The 15,369-nt window shown below is 38.9% G+C and overlaps 1 protein-coding gene across 3 annotated transcripts in view; it reads left to right on the top strand.

Annotated features, from left to right (window-relative positions):
- The first annotated feature begins 1,261 nt into the window (after positions 1-1,261).
- The window catches only part of NR1H4 (nuclear receptor subfamily 1 group H member 4), a 35,723-nt gene continuing 21,615 nt past the window's right edge, over positions 1,262-15,369 (top strand). For 2 of the 3 annotated variants that reach the window (XM_074901463.1, XM_074901464.1), the window contains exons 1-2: positions 1,262-1,346; positions 12,184-12,546. In XM_074901463.1, coding sequence (XP_074757564.1) covers positions 1,262-1,346; positions 12,184-12,546 — 448 coding nt within the window. Of the gene's footprint in view, positions 1,347-12,183; positions 12,547-15,369 lie in introns of those variants that run through there. The other variant, XM_074901466.1, reaches the window with a different exon arrangement.

Genomic DNA, 15,369 nt, shown 5'->3' with positions numbered 1-15,369 from the left:
AATTACACAGTGTGCTTGCCACTCTCACAAGCTACTTCCCATTCTGCTCAGCACTGGGGCCTCCTGCTGCATGCATGTTTTTGTCAGATGACTTCACTTCTGCTTGAGAAGCATGCTGAGCCCTTTCTGGGAAGCAGACTGGGCTATAACTCTCAAACGCCTTCAGTGAGTGGAAACACAGTCCCTAGGATAGTCCCATGGGAATAAACCAAATAAAGAATTAAGACTATAAACCAAAGCAAAACAGATGTCTGTCAACTTTATGCAGAATCCTCTTGGTGTCTGCATAGACCCTTGAGACATCTTCTTGTTGGAGCTGTATGTTCTCCTGTTGGTGATGGTCCTGTCTCAAATGCAACCTTGACTTGCCCTGTCCCACCCACATGAGCCAGACCTGGGCAAGGGAGCCTCCTGCACGCCTTCCTCGTGGATGTGGTGCTGCTCTAGTTATAGCCTCTGCCTTAGTAGGAGGCAATGGCAGGTCTCTTGTCTCTTATTTAATAGCCTAGTAGTTGGAGTGGGAAAGAAAAGACCTGGGTAGAGTGGTACTGTCAATCTCAGGAGACAAAGGCTGACCTGCTAGGAAAGTACACTAGTGAGAGGGCACAAACATCTTCCCACCTCCCCAGGTAAGAGTTATACAGCTGCTTGAGACCACAGAGGGAGCTGGTGGGTGAGTCTAGTTAAGGCTTTGCTTTCTGGTTTTGCCACTGTTTATGTTGTTCAGACAGTAATTACTGAAGGCAAGATAAAGAGCCAGTCACTGGAAATTAAACTCAAGTTTCCTGGCTCGATTCTTCTGACCTAACCATAAACTTACAGTTGTTCAGTAAGTGAAAACAATGAAATGATGAAGGGGTTATGAAAAAATAATGCAAACAACTGGTATTCCCTGGAAGGGGGGCTGGGTAACGACCTCAGCAGGTCAGGCCAGACCTTCAGTCTGTGAACATATGAATAAAGTTGAGCATAAACTGCCATTAGTTTTAAATGAACAGCAGAAGGATGGCAAATTACCACAGCAAGGAAAAAACCCAAACAAACTAGATGCAGCATTTTATTTAAAAGCTGACTTAGGTCTTGTAGCTTCAAGCCAACATTTGTCACAGTAAATATTGAAACAAACTCCTGAATCCTGCCTTACAATAGGTACACAAAAATTAGTTATCTTGTTTTAAATATTCTTTTTTGCTTTATATCTTTCAGGATCTCCTTTCAACCTATTTCTTAATTAGCATATTCCTCCTGAACTGACGAATAAATGGGATCTGAAATGAATTTAATAGGACATCACCAGCTAGCCACTGCTGATGGATTTTCTCTTGCTGAAGGTCCTCACTTGTTTGGTAAGTCACCAAATTAGGTTAAAATAGCAAGTTATCCTTTACTCAGAAACCTAGAAGAAAATACACTGATATCTCAAGTCAAGGACACATGTTTGACATGTGCCAACTTTCTTGAATCTTCAATACCTATGGACAGAATAAAAAATAATGGATCTGTGGTGTTAATGCAACCCTGCCTGCACACTATTACTGTCATCACTGCTCATGGTTGTAGGTTGTAGGTTGTTTTTATAACACTGTTCTAATACCTGAAACCATTCAGCAAAGACAGACCTTTGTATGTAGGCTGGACGTTATCTTCATGTGAGTATTTTAAATCAAGTTGAGCAGATATATTTTCAGTTAATTTCTAATAAAATTACATTTCAATGAATTTACATTGCCATATTATGCCAATTTATGAAAGTAATTTCACCTAAATTAAAACCATTTTCTTATTGAGACAATTAAAAACTTATGCTATTCATTTCAATGCACAAGAAAAGTTATACTGTGAGCTGAAAAATTCTCCTTGCTCCAGTTCCATTTTCCAAGACCAAGGCTAAACACTCTTTGTCAATATTTTATAAGCATGGGGAAGCTGTCTTCTGTTATATGTACTGCTAAGAAAAAGAGAATAGTACATTTTTTTAGCCTTTCTTTTGGCAGCAGAGGGGGACCTTTGTTGAGTAACATGATATATTCAGGGCCCCACAAAATACAGATCTCCCAGAAAGCTGTAACATTTCAGAAGTTTCCAGTCCAAATAAGACCAGAATTCTCTATTTGAGTGCTGGAAAAATTGAAAACATTTCTGTTTCATCTATCTGAAACAAGAATAGTGGCCATGCATGGAGGGACTGACTCTGACGTGGATCCACTCCTGCTGCAGAGCTCTCAGAAGTTGGAAGCATCTCTCCAAATCAGACCACTTCCAGTGTCCTGGCCCCATACAGCTAAACTGAAGCACTATCCCTAATGATAAGCAAAACCCAATGCATTATGGTGTTACTGTTTTTTCCTTTAAATGTGTTGAGTTTTGGTAGGTAAAATGTTTTTGCAGTCGTTAAAAAAGTATGTGTATATAGGTAAACCACTTCCTTGCTACCTGTTAATTCCAGTGTCAGGTGATGATATACAAAGAGGCGATGTTCAAATCTAGAATGCCAAATTTTATATCCATAATCCCTTTAAAAGACCTGCATAACTGAACTATTTCAGATTTTTGTCAAGAAGATTTTATCCCTGATGTCTACTTTTTCACTAATTATTTCACTGTTTTTAAAGAGTAATGATCAGATAGCTTCAAAATACCAGGAGGTATGTTAATGTAAAAGACTTTCCCTCCACACTGAAATCTTACTCAGAAATTGTGAGGTCTTTAGAAGAGGGATTGTGTTTCCCGTTATAGGTATTCAGATCTTAGCACAACAGAGATTGAATTCAAGCTGACATTTCTGTAACAGAAAGAAATAACGTATTAAGGGACTGAATCAGAGGTCCCTTTAGGAAGGAGACTTAGCACTCCTGCTGTGTTTCACTTAAGCTGACTTCTGTTTTGTATGGCCACTTGGTCCTCTTTTGTGGGATGTCACTCAAGTCTCAGAAGTGAATTCTTTACAAATTTGGTGTCTTGCTTTTATACCTGGAAAAAAAACCATTAGAAATATTATGCAACTAAATCCACAGAGAAAGATACTTGTTCTGAAAATATAAGTCCATCTCTTCAAAATGTTTGTAGGAAATGGTTTTTGCCTCTAAATTTTATATTTGTAAACTACCTGCATTTTTTTGACATTCAGTTTTTGGCTGGTAGAGACTTGTGAATCCAAGGAAACAAGAAAAAGCTTTCATTTTAAATGACCCTTAGAATATACATTTCTCCCAGGACTTCTCACACACTACAGCTCTGATAGAATACACGTGAGAAATTGCTGGCTTACAAACATCAGCTGTTACACAAAACAGTCTCCTTTTTTCAAAGATGCATACCCCCATTCTGGTAAAAACCTTGGAAGTGTATTATCTTTTCATTATGCTTCACTCAGTCCACAGGGAGAGTGTTCTTAGACTTTTGAAAACAAATCTAAGTGCATCTCCAAACATTAGGTATAGGTCTCTCAAAAGAAATGTTGTCAATCATGAGTTGCTTGTGCTGTGAGCTTCATTACCATGGTAATTCCAGGGCAATTCTACATACTCACTCTCAAGATTTCTAGGACTTACAGCAGGTTTCAGAAGAGCATAAAGAAAAAATGGTTTTCTACCTTTCATCAGTTGGAAATTGTATGTTGCGATTTTAAGTGTATGTCTAAGATAAAGTATCTCTGTCTTTGGAGTTGGTGTGTTTTAACTGTAGTTTTTCACTTCTGTATTTATGAGTCGCTGGAAAAAAGGGCTCAAAGTGCGTATGAGGAAGGATCTTTAACCTAGCAGAACTGAGGGTCCTACCCTTCCACCCTGTCTTCCTGGAAAACTGCTTCTATTTTTCTACCTCACTACTTGGGTAATTTAGAAACATCCTAGATCTCTTTACAGAAAATATCTTTTTGAAGAAGTAGCCAAAACCATATCAAAAAATGATAAATGAAACTGTATTATTAAATTATACATCCTCTATAGCATCTGCATGCAAAATCAACTTTTTCTTCCTTGTAGCTCTGGTTTTCCCAGTGAAGTAAAGGGTCTCTTGATGACAAGAAATCTCAGAGGTGCAAAGGTTTCCATGGAACATATCCTGTTAAGATACTTCTCTTTCTCAGTCAAACCTTATTTTTATTTCACAAGACCCACTGAGTTGAACAGGGCCAGCTATGTGAGGATTGGTCCGATTTCATATCCTAAACTAAGAAATAGTGACACACCACCAAATTGCATTTTTGAACCCCTGTAATTTTAAGCTGAAATCCTGGTCTCCTTTAAAGCCTTTGGGTCACTTCAGAGCCATGAATTTATTCTGTGGACACTTCTACCATGATAGACATAGACTGATCTGAGCTCCTCTGCTTTGCTCCAAATTGACTGGACACAAGCTGTGACCTAGAAGATGATGAGGTGCATTAGCAGAGCACTATGCTGAAGCTGACAAGCCTTGCTCTGTGGCTTGGCAATTCAGCTAGGATGGCAAGACTGTTGCAAAAAGATATTTGATAACAGCTTTCAGTCGCCTTTGAAAGGTTTTCATATTATGGCCAATACATGTGTTAAATACCTGTATCTCCGTTATCTTATTTCTTCCAATGGTTATCACTTGCCCTTTCTACAAGGGCAAGAACTAATTTTCAGATACCAAAAATGTCTCCATATTTTAAATGTTTGTAAGATTAACAGTAAGATTATACTTTTGTATGACATCTGAAATATATACAGCATTTGACTCAAACTGTCATTTACATGATAAGTAAGTAGCAGGCCTTTAAAGGAATAGTCCCACTGTATTTTCTGTAAAAGCGTCTTATATAGGACTTATCAGTATGCAAGATATGAAGTGTGAAACTTCAGCTATCAGAGATGGAGTTATTTCTTAGAATCTGGAAAGAGAAGTCAGTAATATTGTATCTTTAATTTGAATAAAGACCCATTTTAAGTATTTTTTGATGGCCTGACAATGTTTTCTTGTCATGTGACATCAAAATACAAGACAAGAAATGCCATCCTCATTGTACATGTCCCTCGCTGAAAAAGAAGTTTTTGAGTGAATGAGCACTCTTAAAAGCTGTATTGAAATAAACAAGGAAGAATAAACCGAAAATTACATGTAACAAAGAGGACAAGAAAGCAATACATCTAAACTTGTCAAATATTTAACAGTGTAAGAAAAATAAAATGCCATGAAAACTGTTGTAGGCATAGAAAAGCACCTAAGATGAGCTTAAAAGGCTGATTCCTTTTAGATAAATTTGTATTTGTTCTGGTCATGCTTTTTTAAAGAAAAGAAACAAAGGTAGTAGGATAAAGTGTCCAAATGGATTAAACAGCTTCAGGATCATAAGATATGTTAAATAACTGCTTGTCTTTAGCACCACCTGGCAGATGATGCAACATCTGGCTTCATCCCTGCAGAGAAGATAATTAGGCCTGTAACAGACCTCCAAATCAAAAGGAAATAAACCAACACAAATTTAAACAGAATATCATGTGATAGCATAATTAAGAGATCCAAACCAAACAGAGTGGCAATCTGAGAAAAATAAATTAACAAGGAGGAATGGAGATGAACAGGGCTCCGAGCAAGGCAAAACCAAAACGCATTTGTGTGATGCTTTCTTTTGTGCATGTGTGAGTCATTTGTGGATCTTAGCCTGGAAAGGAGACTGTTTTGTGAAATAAGAGGAATCTTGCAGTAAGGGGCTTGATCCTCTACTTACTTACTTCAAGGTGTGATCCTCAGACATACTTCTGGTCACAAATGTGATGTGAGCTCATCTACAGTGCTAAATGAGAGAGGCTGAAAAGGGAAAGAGGCACAGCACCCTTGAATGTCCATCTTGATACTGCTCAACTTGCTCTAGGGCTCTGTTTTGGTTTGCTTTAGTAGGTGTCTTTAAGAAATGGACTTACTCCAGAGACTGTTGCCAAAAAGGCATCATGGACAAGACTGCTCTAGATTTGGGTCCTTTTACTCTGCATGGTCCTCTAACACTGTCTGAGTGGGGTTTGTACCTTCATACCTTAGTTGTCATCAAACCAAGGCATGCCACACTATTTTCTGACTTCATGGTGTCCCAGTGTGGTGGCATCCAACACAGCCCTTGAAGTGTTACAGATGCTATGAACTGAAATGACATATATTAAACAATACTGTCTGGAGGGCCACAGGAAGGCTACATGGGCCCAGAAGAGTAAAGTCAGCAACAAAGACTACGTAGTGCAGATGCATTCTGCCCACTCTAGAGAGAGTTAGAGTTACCCCTAAACTACATAGCTGAGAATTGATCCTTCATGGTTGGCCCTGGGGCAAGGACATCTTTCTGGCACTCTATCTTGTCATACAGGTGTGTCCAGTATGACCTGGGAACTTCGGCCTTTTTTTGATGATCTAACATTTCTGTGCTTAAAACACATCTGTTAATCCAGTCAGCTAAAACATGCTTCCTGTGATACTGAAGTGGTTAAATCTATTGCACAGAATCACCTGACATTACTAAATATCTATTCATAAAAATTTGGTTGTAAATAAACCACAATAGTTACAAAGTTACAATGGCTAGGCTACTTGGAGGCATCCCATTGAAAGGTAATCAAATTTAATCCAGGTAAATCCACACTGGGAAAGGACATTGCTATTGTTTCAGACATTTACAGACAAGTTTCTCTGTGATTAAGTTAATCAGTAAACTATATAACCTCTGGTCTGTGTCACTCCTTTGCTAATCTTAAAGAAAGTTCTCGCAGTAAAGAAGTCAACAGGATACAGGCAAAGTAGAGTTAAGAAGTTTTATTTATACGTAGTCTTTAGGGAGAAAAACAGAAAGAGAGGGAAAGGAGGACTGGGTACCTTAAGGATAGTATTTTTCTTCAAGAAATGATCAGACTGAAGACAGCCTAAGGTAGGATATTGTCATGTTCTTGCTTGGATGTGTTTGACATCTATTCTTGCATTCTTCCTTGAAACTGTAGGATGCTAGAAGGTTGTTTAAACCAAGTGATCTTTAAAGATCTGCAAATAATTTGTTTGGAATTAAATCAGGATTTCATTAATGGTTATGTTATGGTTTCCAAATAACTTAATCCTGAATCTTGTTCTTGTAAATTCCTTTGTGAAAATCCTACTGAGAACCAGAGGTTCATATTTTAAACCTGCTTAGAATTTTTTTCTTTTCAATTAGATTTATATTAGTGGAACAATAACTTTTACATTAAAATGTGATCTCATTATAATTTCTGTAATATTCTGAATATGAACACCTTCAATCTGCACAGAACCTCAGTATAACTCTGCAAAATGAAAACACTTTCTTTAGTTCCTACAAGGAAAATTTCCCTAGGCTAGGTTAAGCCTAGGTCAAATATTTTTTCAAGTCTTATGTAAAATATTCTGTGTAAAATTTGAAGTAACAAAAGTAAAACTTTCCAATGAGTTTCATTGGCAAGTGGTATTGTGGAAAATATTTGTAAAATGATGACCACATGCATGTGAAAGTTTCGCTTTCATATTAGTAAGACTTCCAGATGTTTTTCATTAAAAAACATTTATTTGTAAAACATAATCTTAAAACATCTGCAAATACAAGTAACAATCACATTTATGTGTTCTTAAGTAGTCTTTAAAAAAAAATGTAAAAGATATGCTTCTAAAAGGAAAACCAGATATATGTTTCAAAATAGTTAAGACCACACAAACATAAAATATCGCTGTATTCCAGCAATATAGTTTTTTATTTCATTTTCACTGATTATACAACTGCAACTCCAGTGATTTCAGTGAACTGGTTCATGCTTTACAGTGGCATGAGACCAGCTCATGTCAGGCTTCTACTAATATGTATCTGGATAAAAGCATATGTACATACCAGTTTGGCAAGATAAGATTATTTTTCTTTTGCAAAAAGAAAATATTTGGTATAGACTTTTGCAAAGCCTAATTCCAAAAATCAGGGTGGTTTTCAAATATCAAAGGACAGAGCAGTGCGCCATATGCCATTGAGAGCAGAACAGCTTTTGTTGGAAGCTGTGGTGGACAGATGCGTGGACATTTGTCTTAAACATTTGTTGGTATAGAGGAAACCACAAGCAAGAACAAAACACCAGTTTCCAGCCCTGCAGAGGTAGAACTGAACAATACATTCTGTGGTTTTGCACTAGGCAAGAAACTGTGGTTTTAATGCCTGTCAAGAACTAACTATGAAGGTACAGGGTGCTAGGTTGTTGACCTTGAGAAGGGTCTCATATGATGTGAGCCCAAAAATAGTCTCCCTGTGACCACCTGGGACACACAGAGCCTGTGCTGAACTGGACCCCGCCTACCATCACATGACACCATGCCCACCATGCACATGCATGAAGTCTCTTGGAACCGGGTGAAAATCTTGGGACTTGGACTGTATAAAATGGTATCATCGGAAGCTAGGGAGGGACCCCCACCACCAAGACACCAAGAATCAAGAGGACCAATGGGATGCCGCTGGATCCACAGATGGTGATATCTTTCTTTGTCTCTTTCTCCTCCTTTCTCTCTCTTTAACGAATTATAACTAGATCCAAGTAGAAACGTGTATCACGAGACTTGCTTATCCAGTTAAGTTATCCAGTTAAGTAGTTGCCATCGAGTTATTGTATCTAATCACTTGTATTTTGTATTAAGAAATTGTTAAACTGGTTGGCTGATGTCGTTTCACCTCAATTCAGTCCAATGGTATCTTGAACTTGGTTGTAGGTCCCAAGGGGAGGGAGGCTCTGCTAAACGTCTCCTTTTGGGCTGCAACAAAAGCCTCGCGCATGCAGAGGGCTGGCGAACATAGACCATGCTTTTTGGATCAGGTCATAGAAATACTTTGTCCCAATAATTTCAGGGCATCCAGTTTCTATTTTGGCCTCAACATTTGTTTCAATTTTTTAAGATAATGTTTTGGAGTAAAAGGATATTTCAGCAAAAAAAAATGAAACAGTTTCATTTTGAAATAATCTTCAAGGAACATCTCCACAGTTTTAAACAATTGTTTTTAGGAATCATTTTAGACCGCTGATGCTTTGGAGCACATCGTTTCTTGCAGTGTTTCATTCTAGGCTCATTGATGATTTTGTGGAAAAAAAAGGAATTTGACAACTGTCTTTTGTTCTCCTCTGGGTAGAGAATGGTGTCTCACTGAGTCAGCCCAAGTTGTTTGACTTCTAAGGATGAAATACAGATACCCACCAAGCCCTTCAAATAGGTCTACTTAAAAAAACAAACAAACAAACAAACAAACAAGAAAAAAACGCCACCTTTAAGCTAAAGTGTGAAAACCCACATAGTTACAAAGCAATTATCTGTAAAAATCAGTCTGGTCTCCATAACTAGTATCTGCGCACTTCCCAGCTGTAAACATGTTTTACATGAAACTGTTCTCTTAGGCTTTTTCAACCCTGACTGTTCCTTTTCCTTTCTGTTGCTCTGAGCACACACTCAGTTGAGCCAAACTGTTTAACTATGTGCCTGACATAGAAGGAAAAAAGGAGATACAGGCTGCTTGGGGTTTTTTTCCCATTTAACTTCATACATTAAGACTCAGATTTTTTTGTTTCCTTCAGGAGTAGAATTCATGATGGTGAAGATTTTTCTAAATATATCTGTAACTCAAATGGATCTACAGTGGTTTAAATAAACATGCAATATTGTCTCAGGATGTGCTGCAGTTCTTTAGTAGTCCTGAGTTTTTTAACAAGACCCAGGGTTTTCTGCTGTGGAAGGAGTGTTGCCTTCTCTTCATGCTCTTTCAGAGGCCCAAGCAGTTCAGGAGGCTGGTATAGAGCTATTGTGGAATTTCCTGTGAATGGCATAAAAAATCAACAGTTTCTTCCTTTTAATTTTGGGATGGTCCCACTTTCCTTTAGCAAACTCAATCAACTAAGTAATTACTAACTAGCAAATGATAACTTACATCTCCATGATGAACAGATTCCTTTCCAAGGAGAGACTGATTTATGTGATGATTGTGTATCTCACAATTAACACCAGTTTTTGTACCTAAAGTACCTTGACCATTCTTAATGAGCAGCAGTCTCAAGAAGTGGTAAATATAATTAAAGATCAACCACTCATCAAACCTATACCGAACAATAAAGGTCAGCATTAAATCATTGCTGTCCTCACCTTTCACATGTTTTGTCACTGCTGCAGCTGGCAGGTATCAGTGACAGTTTGCATTTGATGCATGAAGCTGTAACTTCATCTCCAGGCTCTTCCATAGAGTTCCCAGCTGCCTGTATTTTGTGTCAGGTCTCTGTATATCTATGCTGTGTTTATTTAAAGGGCATAAACTTGGGTTTGGGTAGTGCCTTCTACTATTCTGCTTCTGCTAGTGTAGTTCTCAAGGCCCTGGTCTCTTTTGGAGCAACTAAATGCAACCATAATTAAACTAAGCAAAGTAATAATAATATATACTAAGAATAATTATATATTATAGATAAAGATAGATATATTTATATACGAAATATATATTGTAAAATATTAACATTAACAATAATATTAGTATAATAATACCGAATAAATAATAATAATAAGTGGTATCATTATTCTCATTTGGGTTTGTGTCACATTTTTCCAGATGTACACCTTGCTGCTTATTCTTGAACTGGGACCTCAGCATTTGCTGTTGGCAAAGATGTGCTGTGGACAATTCATCAATCACACAATTCCAAAACACTTGTATGGCTTCTGTAGCATGGTAAAGTAGGAAGGGCAGAAGGCTGCAGAGCAAGAGCATGAGACCTTGAAGGTGAAAAAGTAGGTGAAATGAAAAGGTTGATTTCTGGCACTAATTGAAGTGAGACAAAGGAGAGGGAAGAATCCCCTACTACAGTTTTTAATCATTGTTGTCATTACAGATATTCCCTCTTCTTAAATGTTAGCATTTCTTTATTGTTTCTGATTCTTCAGAAGTTTAGGAGACTTGCCAGGGAACTGACTTTATGTCAGCAAAAATGGTTTTGGAGTGCTTCTGAAGCACTGTTAAGTAACAGTCATCACTGAACATTAATCCATGATTTCTTTATAAATACTGCTGTTGATTCCAATAAAAGTGGGACTCGGCATCTTCCTGGAAATATGCATTATTTTGCTCAGATTCTCTTCTTGGAACTAATGGAGGAATTGTGTCAGTGCTTCATGAAACAGAAAGATGTGACTTTCTCCAACAGAAAATATGAAGTAGTTTGCAAATAACTTTTAAATTACTCTTTTCAGCTGTTTGACATGAGCTTGATTTTGATTACATCATCCAGGGACTGCTAGATGTTGTTGTAGTACAGGAAAAAATGAGACTTAAGTTGTTTGCATTTTTAAATGTACTATTTAATGCACAAAATTAAGGTAGCCTCCAGATACTGTGTTGATCCCAATTGGAAGGGTTGACATTCCTGGTACCACAGCCAGGTTTGTTTTTGAGAGAGGTTTGTTTTGACAGAGGTCAACAGTGGTGGTTTACAGAAGTGCTTCTTACTCAAACCACACAACTGCACTGAGCGGCACAGGCTTGTAGGGTCTGGGCACCAGGCTGCAGAGGCTGACTGGGCAGACACTGAGGCTGGATGGTGAGAAGGTTGCATTTCATGATTTAAATTAGGAATATCTTCCCTGTTCCTTCATGGTAACCTCACTTTCTCCTTTCAGGCTCTTCTTGAAGGTTTGCTTCATGTTCCTAGTTCTCTAATTAAGCCTCACTCTTGTCATCTTTTCCCAGTGCAGTTTTTCCCTGTCATGACGTATTAATTCGGAACTAAACAGAAATTAACATGATGTTGGAGTCTTGATCTAACTTTCACTAATGCCATAGGATTTCTGGCTTTTTTTGGATTTCTTTTCTTCTGCTGTGAGACCTAACTTATGTTGCTAGCTTCACTGTGGTGTAGATTACTCTTTCTTGTAAACTGAACATTTATACGATTAGTTGCAAAGTATCTTTCAAGATATTTTTACCTAAGTGCCAATGCTGGACGTTTCCACCAATAATAAAGGAGTGGCTGAGAATGGTTAAGTTACTTTTAAAATATCTTGCAATGTATTTGTGTAGGACCAGAACGACAGCCAATCTGAGCTCAGATAATGCAATCTTTATGATTATGCCTTCTTTTTGAGATGGATGTCTTGAAGTGAAAACTTCTCTCATAACTGCCGTTTCATGGCAGTAATACAAATCAGTTTTGCATTATTATTTTTCAGGTGTCCTTTCAGAGCCAATGAGTTCTCCAGTGCAAGAGGCAGATGTGTCACCTTACACACAGTACAACAGTGTGCCACTTCCCCAAGTTCAGCCTCAGATTTCATCACCATCTTATTACTCCAACCTAGGCTTCTACCCTCCACAGCATGAGGAATGGTATTCCCCCGGGATGTATGAGCTCAGGAGAATACCTTCAGAGACCTTTTTCACAAGGGAAACAGAGATAATGGATATCCCTGCAGTCAAAAAGCCTAGACTGGGTCCCTCCACGGGCAGAGTGAAAGGAGAAGAGCTCTGTGTAGTTTGCGGTGACAAAGCCTCTGGGTACCACTACAATGCTCTTACTTGTGAAGGATGCAAAGGTAGGATGAAATCAATTTCAGAATACAATTCAGCAAATAAGCACAGCGGTTTCTGAATATTCTTTTTCTTCCCTTTTAATTTTATCTGAGTCATTAAGCATTTGAGAGATTTACATTTGGATCTGGTGTACACTATTCTGTATTTTCCCCAAGACAGTTTGGCAGTGTCTTCCACCATTGGCCTGTGGTTATAGAGCACCACTGGCCAACCTACAGCTCTTGGGCCATCATTATCTCTTGGTAACCGAAGAACAGCTTCCATGTGAGGGTCTGGCAGCCTGGCTCTGCTGTCTTGGAGGCTGTTCATGTTGATCTCTGCCTGTGGGAGGAACCAAACCCATGGAGGCCCCTGGGAGTTCAGTGCTAGGCTGGCCTAGAAATCATTTGCCAACCCAGCCCAAATGCCTCCTTTTGGGTGCATTGAAAGGAAAAGAAAGCTGTCAGCTCTCACCTGCAGGCTATTCCCAAAGAATCTCTTTCCCACAGCTCCCAAAGGATACAGTGGGTGTCTTCAGGTTTGTGAAATGAAAGGATTTCTAATTCTAGATTTCCTTCTAGAGGTAGCCCCTATCCCTAGAGAGGAACCTTCTTCAGGAAACAGATGGTATCTGTGGGATAAATATCTTGCTTCTTAGGAGAACAGTATTCACAAGTTGGTGTCAGGATAAATGGGATATAGAAAATCATTGCCATTATTGGAATCATGATTGCCAGATATTTTAGCAGAGAGGGACAAAAGCTTATGCTGATGGAATAACTAGTGATAACATCTTTATTGATGATCTAGACGAGGGGATCGAGTGCACCCTCAGTCAGTTTGCAGATGACCCCAAGTTGGGTGGGAGTGTTGATGTGCTCGAGGGTAGGGAGGCTCTGCAGAGAGACCTGGACAGGCTGGAGCCATGGGCTGAGGCCAACTGGAGGAGTTTCAATAAGGCCAAATGCCGGGGGCTGCCCTTGGGCCACAACAACCCCCAGCAGCGCTACAGGCTTGGGGAGGAGTGGCTGGAGAGCTGCCAGTCAGAGAGGGACCTGGGGGTGCTGATTGACAGCCGGCTGAACAGGAGCCAGCAGTGTGCCCAGGGGGCCAAGAAGGCCAATGGCATCCTGGCTTGTGTCAGCAATAGCGTGGCCAGCAGGGACAGGGAAGGGATCTCACCCCTGTACTCGGCACTGGTGAGGCCTCACCTCGATTTTTGTGTTCAGTTTTGGGCCCCTCACTCCAAAAAGGACATTGAATGACTCGAGCGTGTCCAGAGAAGGGCAACGAAGCTGGTGCAGGGTCTGGAGCACAGGTCGTACGAGGAGCGGCTGAGGGAACTGGGGGTGTTTAGTCTGGAGAAGAGGAGGCTGAGGGGAGACCTCATCGCCCTCTACAGCTACCTGAAAGGAGGTTGCAGGGAGCTGGGGATGAGTCTCTTTAAACAAGTAACAAGCAATAGGACAAGAGGTAATGTCCTCAAGTTGCACCAGGGAAGGATTAGACTGGATATTAGGAAGTATTTCTTTCCAGAACAGGTTGTTGGGCATTGGAATGGGCTGCCCAGAGCAGTGGTGGAGTCCCCATCCCTGGAGGTGTTTGTCAGGTTGACATAGTGCTGAGGGATCTGGTGTAGTTGAGAATGGTCAGTGTGAGGTTAATGGTTGGACTAGATGATCTTCAATGTCTTTTCCAACCTAGATGATTCGGTGATTCTGTGATTCTTTTGTACCTAAAAACAATTACTCTATGACAGGGCTGAGGTACATTATAGAAAGAAAAATAATGCCCCTAATTTTCATTATATTCTGTGAATAAACATTTAATTATAATTTCTACTCTGTGGGTAAAGGCTAAAGCATGGACATTACTGAAGCATTAAAATATCTTGACGTGGAGCTCACTGTCACTGAGAGTGGTCTTAGAACTAATTTGGGGGTTTTGCTTTATCTGTTACCATTTCACTTCTGAGGGCACAACAGATCACACTCTAAACATGATATATACAGTCACGGGTTATTTAGTTTCTCTCAATAATTCCAATAAAGAAGAGATTCATTTCTTTCTGCTCTCAGTGTGAATAGTCTCAAAGTCAAAAAAATATGAATTAACTCATATGAATGCTGTCATTATAAAACAGATTAAACTCAATTTTAATGTGAAGATTTGAAGTAAGGATACATCTACTCTGTTAGTAAGCTATTCCTACTGTTTATTAACTTCATTATTAAATGTTTTAGCCATTTTTCAGACTTACAATTACAAACTATGAAATTTGTAAAGATTGTTTCTAGGAGAGAGGGTAAAACCACCAGGTAAATACACAGACTAAAACCCATGGTGAATGGAAATAAGTGTTCATCTCTACTGATTCAGTTTGAATCACTCTAACCATGATTTTACTGCTTTACCGGGATAATTTATTTATGTTTTTTTCTGTTTCATGACTGCAACATCAATTAAAAAGAATAGTACCCTTGATCAAACATAGTAAAAGCTGAATAATTTAAAGATAATGCATTTTGTTTCTATAATAAACTTTAGAGGTGGTTAAAGTACCAGCTGATTCAGTAAAAAGTTGTGCTGAGGATGGTAATTCTGTTTGACAAGGTGAAGAGGATACTATGTTTTTTTAAACCTCTGATCATTCTTGTGTATCTGTGGAATTTTTCACATGGGTATACATTACCCTCAAAGCATGGTGACCAAAATTGGGCTCGGTACTTCAGTTGTGCTCTTATTAGTGCAGTAGAACTACCTCATGTGTCTCACATCTAAGTATGAGATTAGCCATTCTTTTTGGCAACTGTTAATTCATGCTCAGTGTGTATTCAAAATAATAT

Source organism: Athene noctua, chromosome 3, assembly GCF_965140245.1.
Source record: "Athene noctua chromosome 3, bAthNoc1.hap1.1, whole genome shotgun sequence".
In the NCBI taxonomy this organism is placed as follows: domain Eukaryota; kingdom Metazoa; phylum Chordata; class Aves; order Strigiformes; family Strigidae; genus Athene; species Athene noctua.
This window is presented reverse-complemented; position numbering and strand designations above follow the sequence as displayed.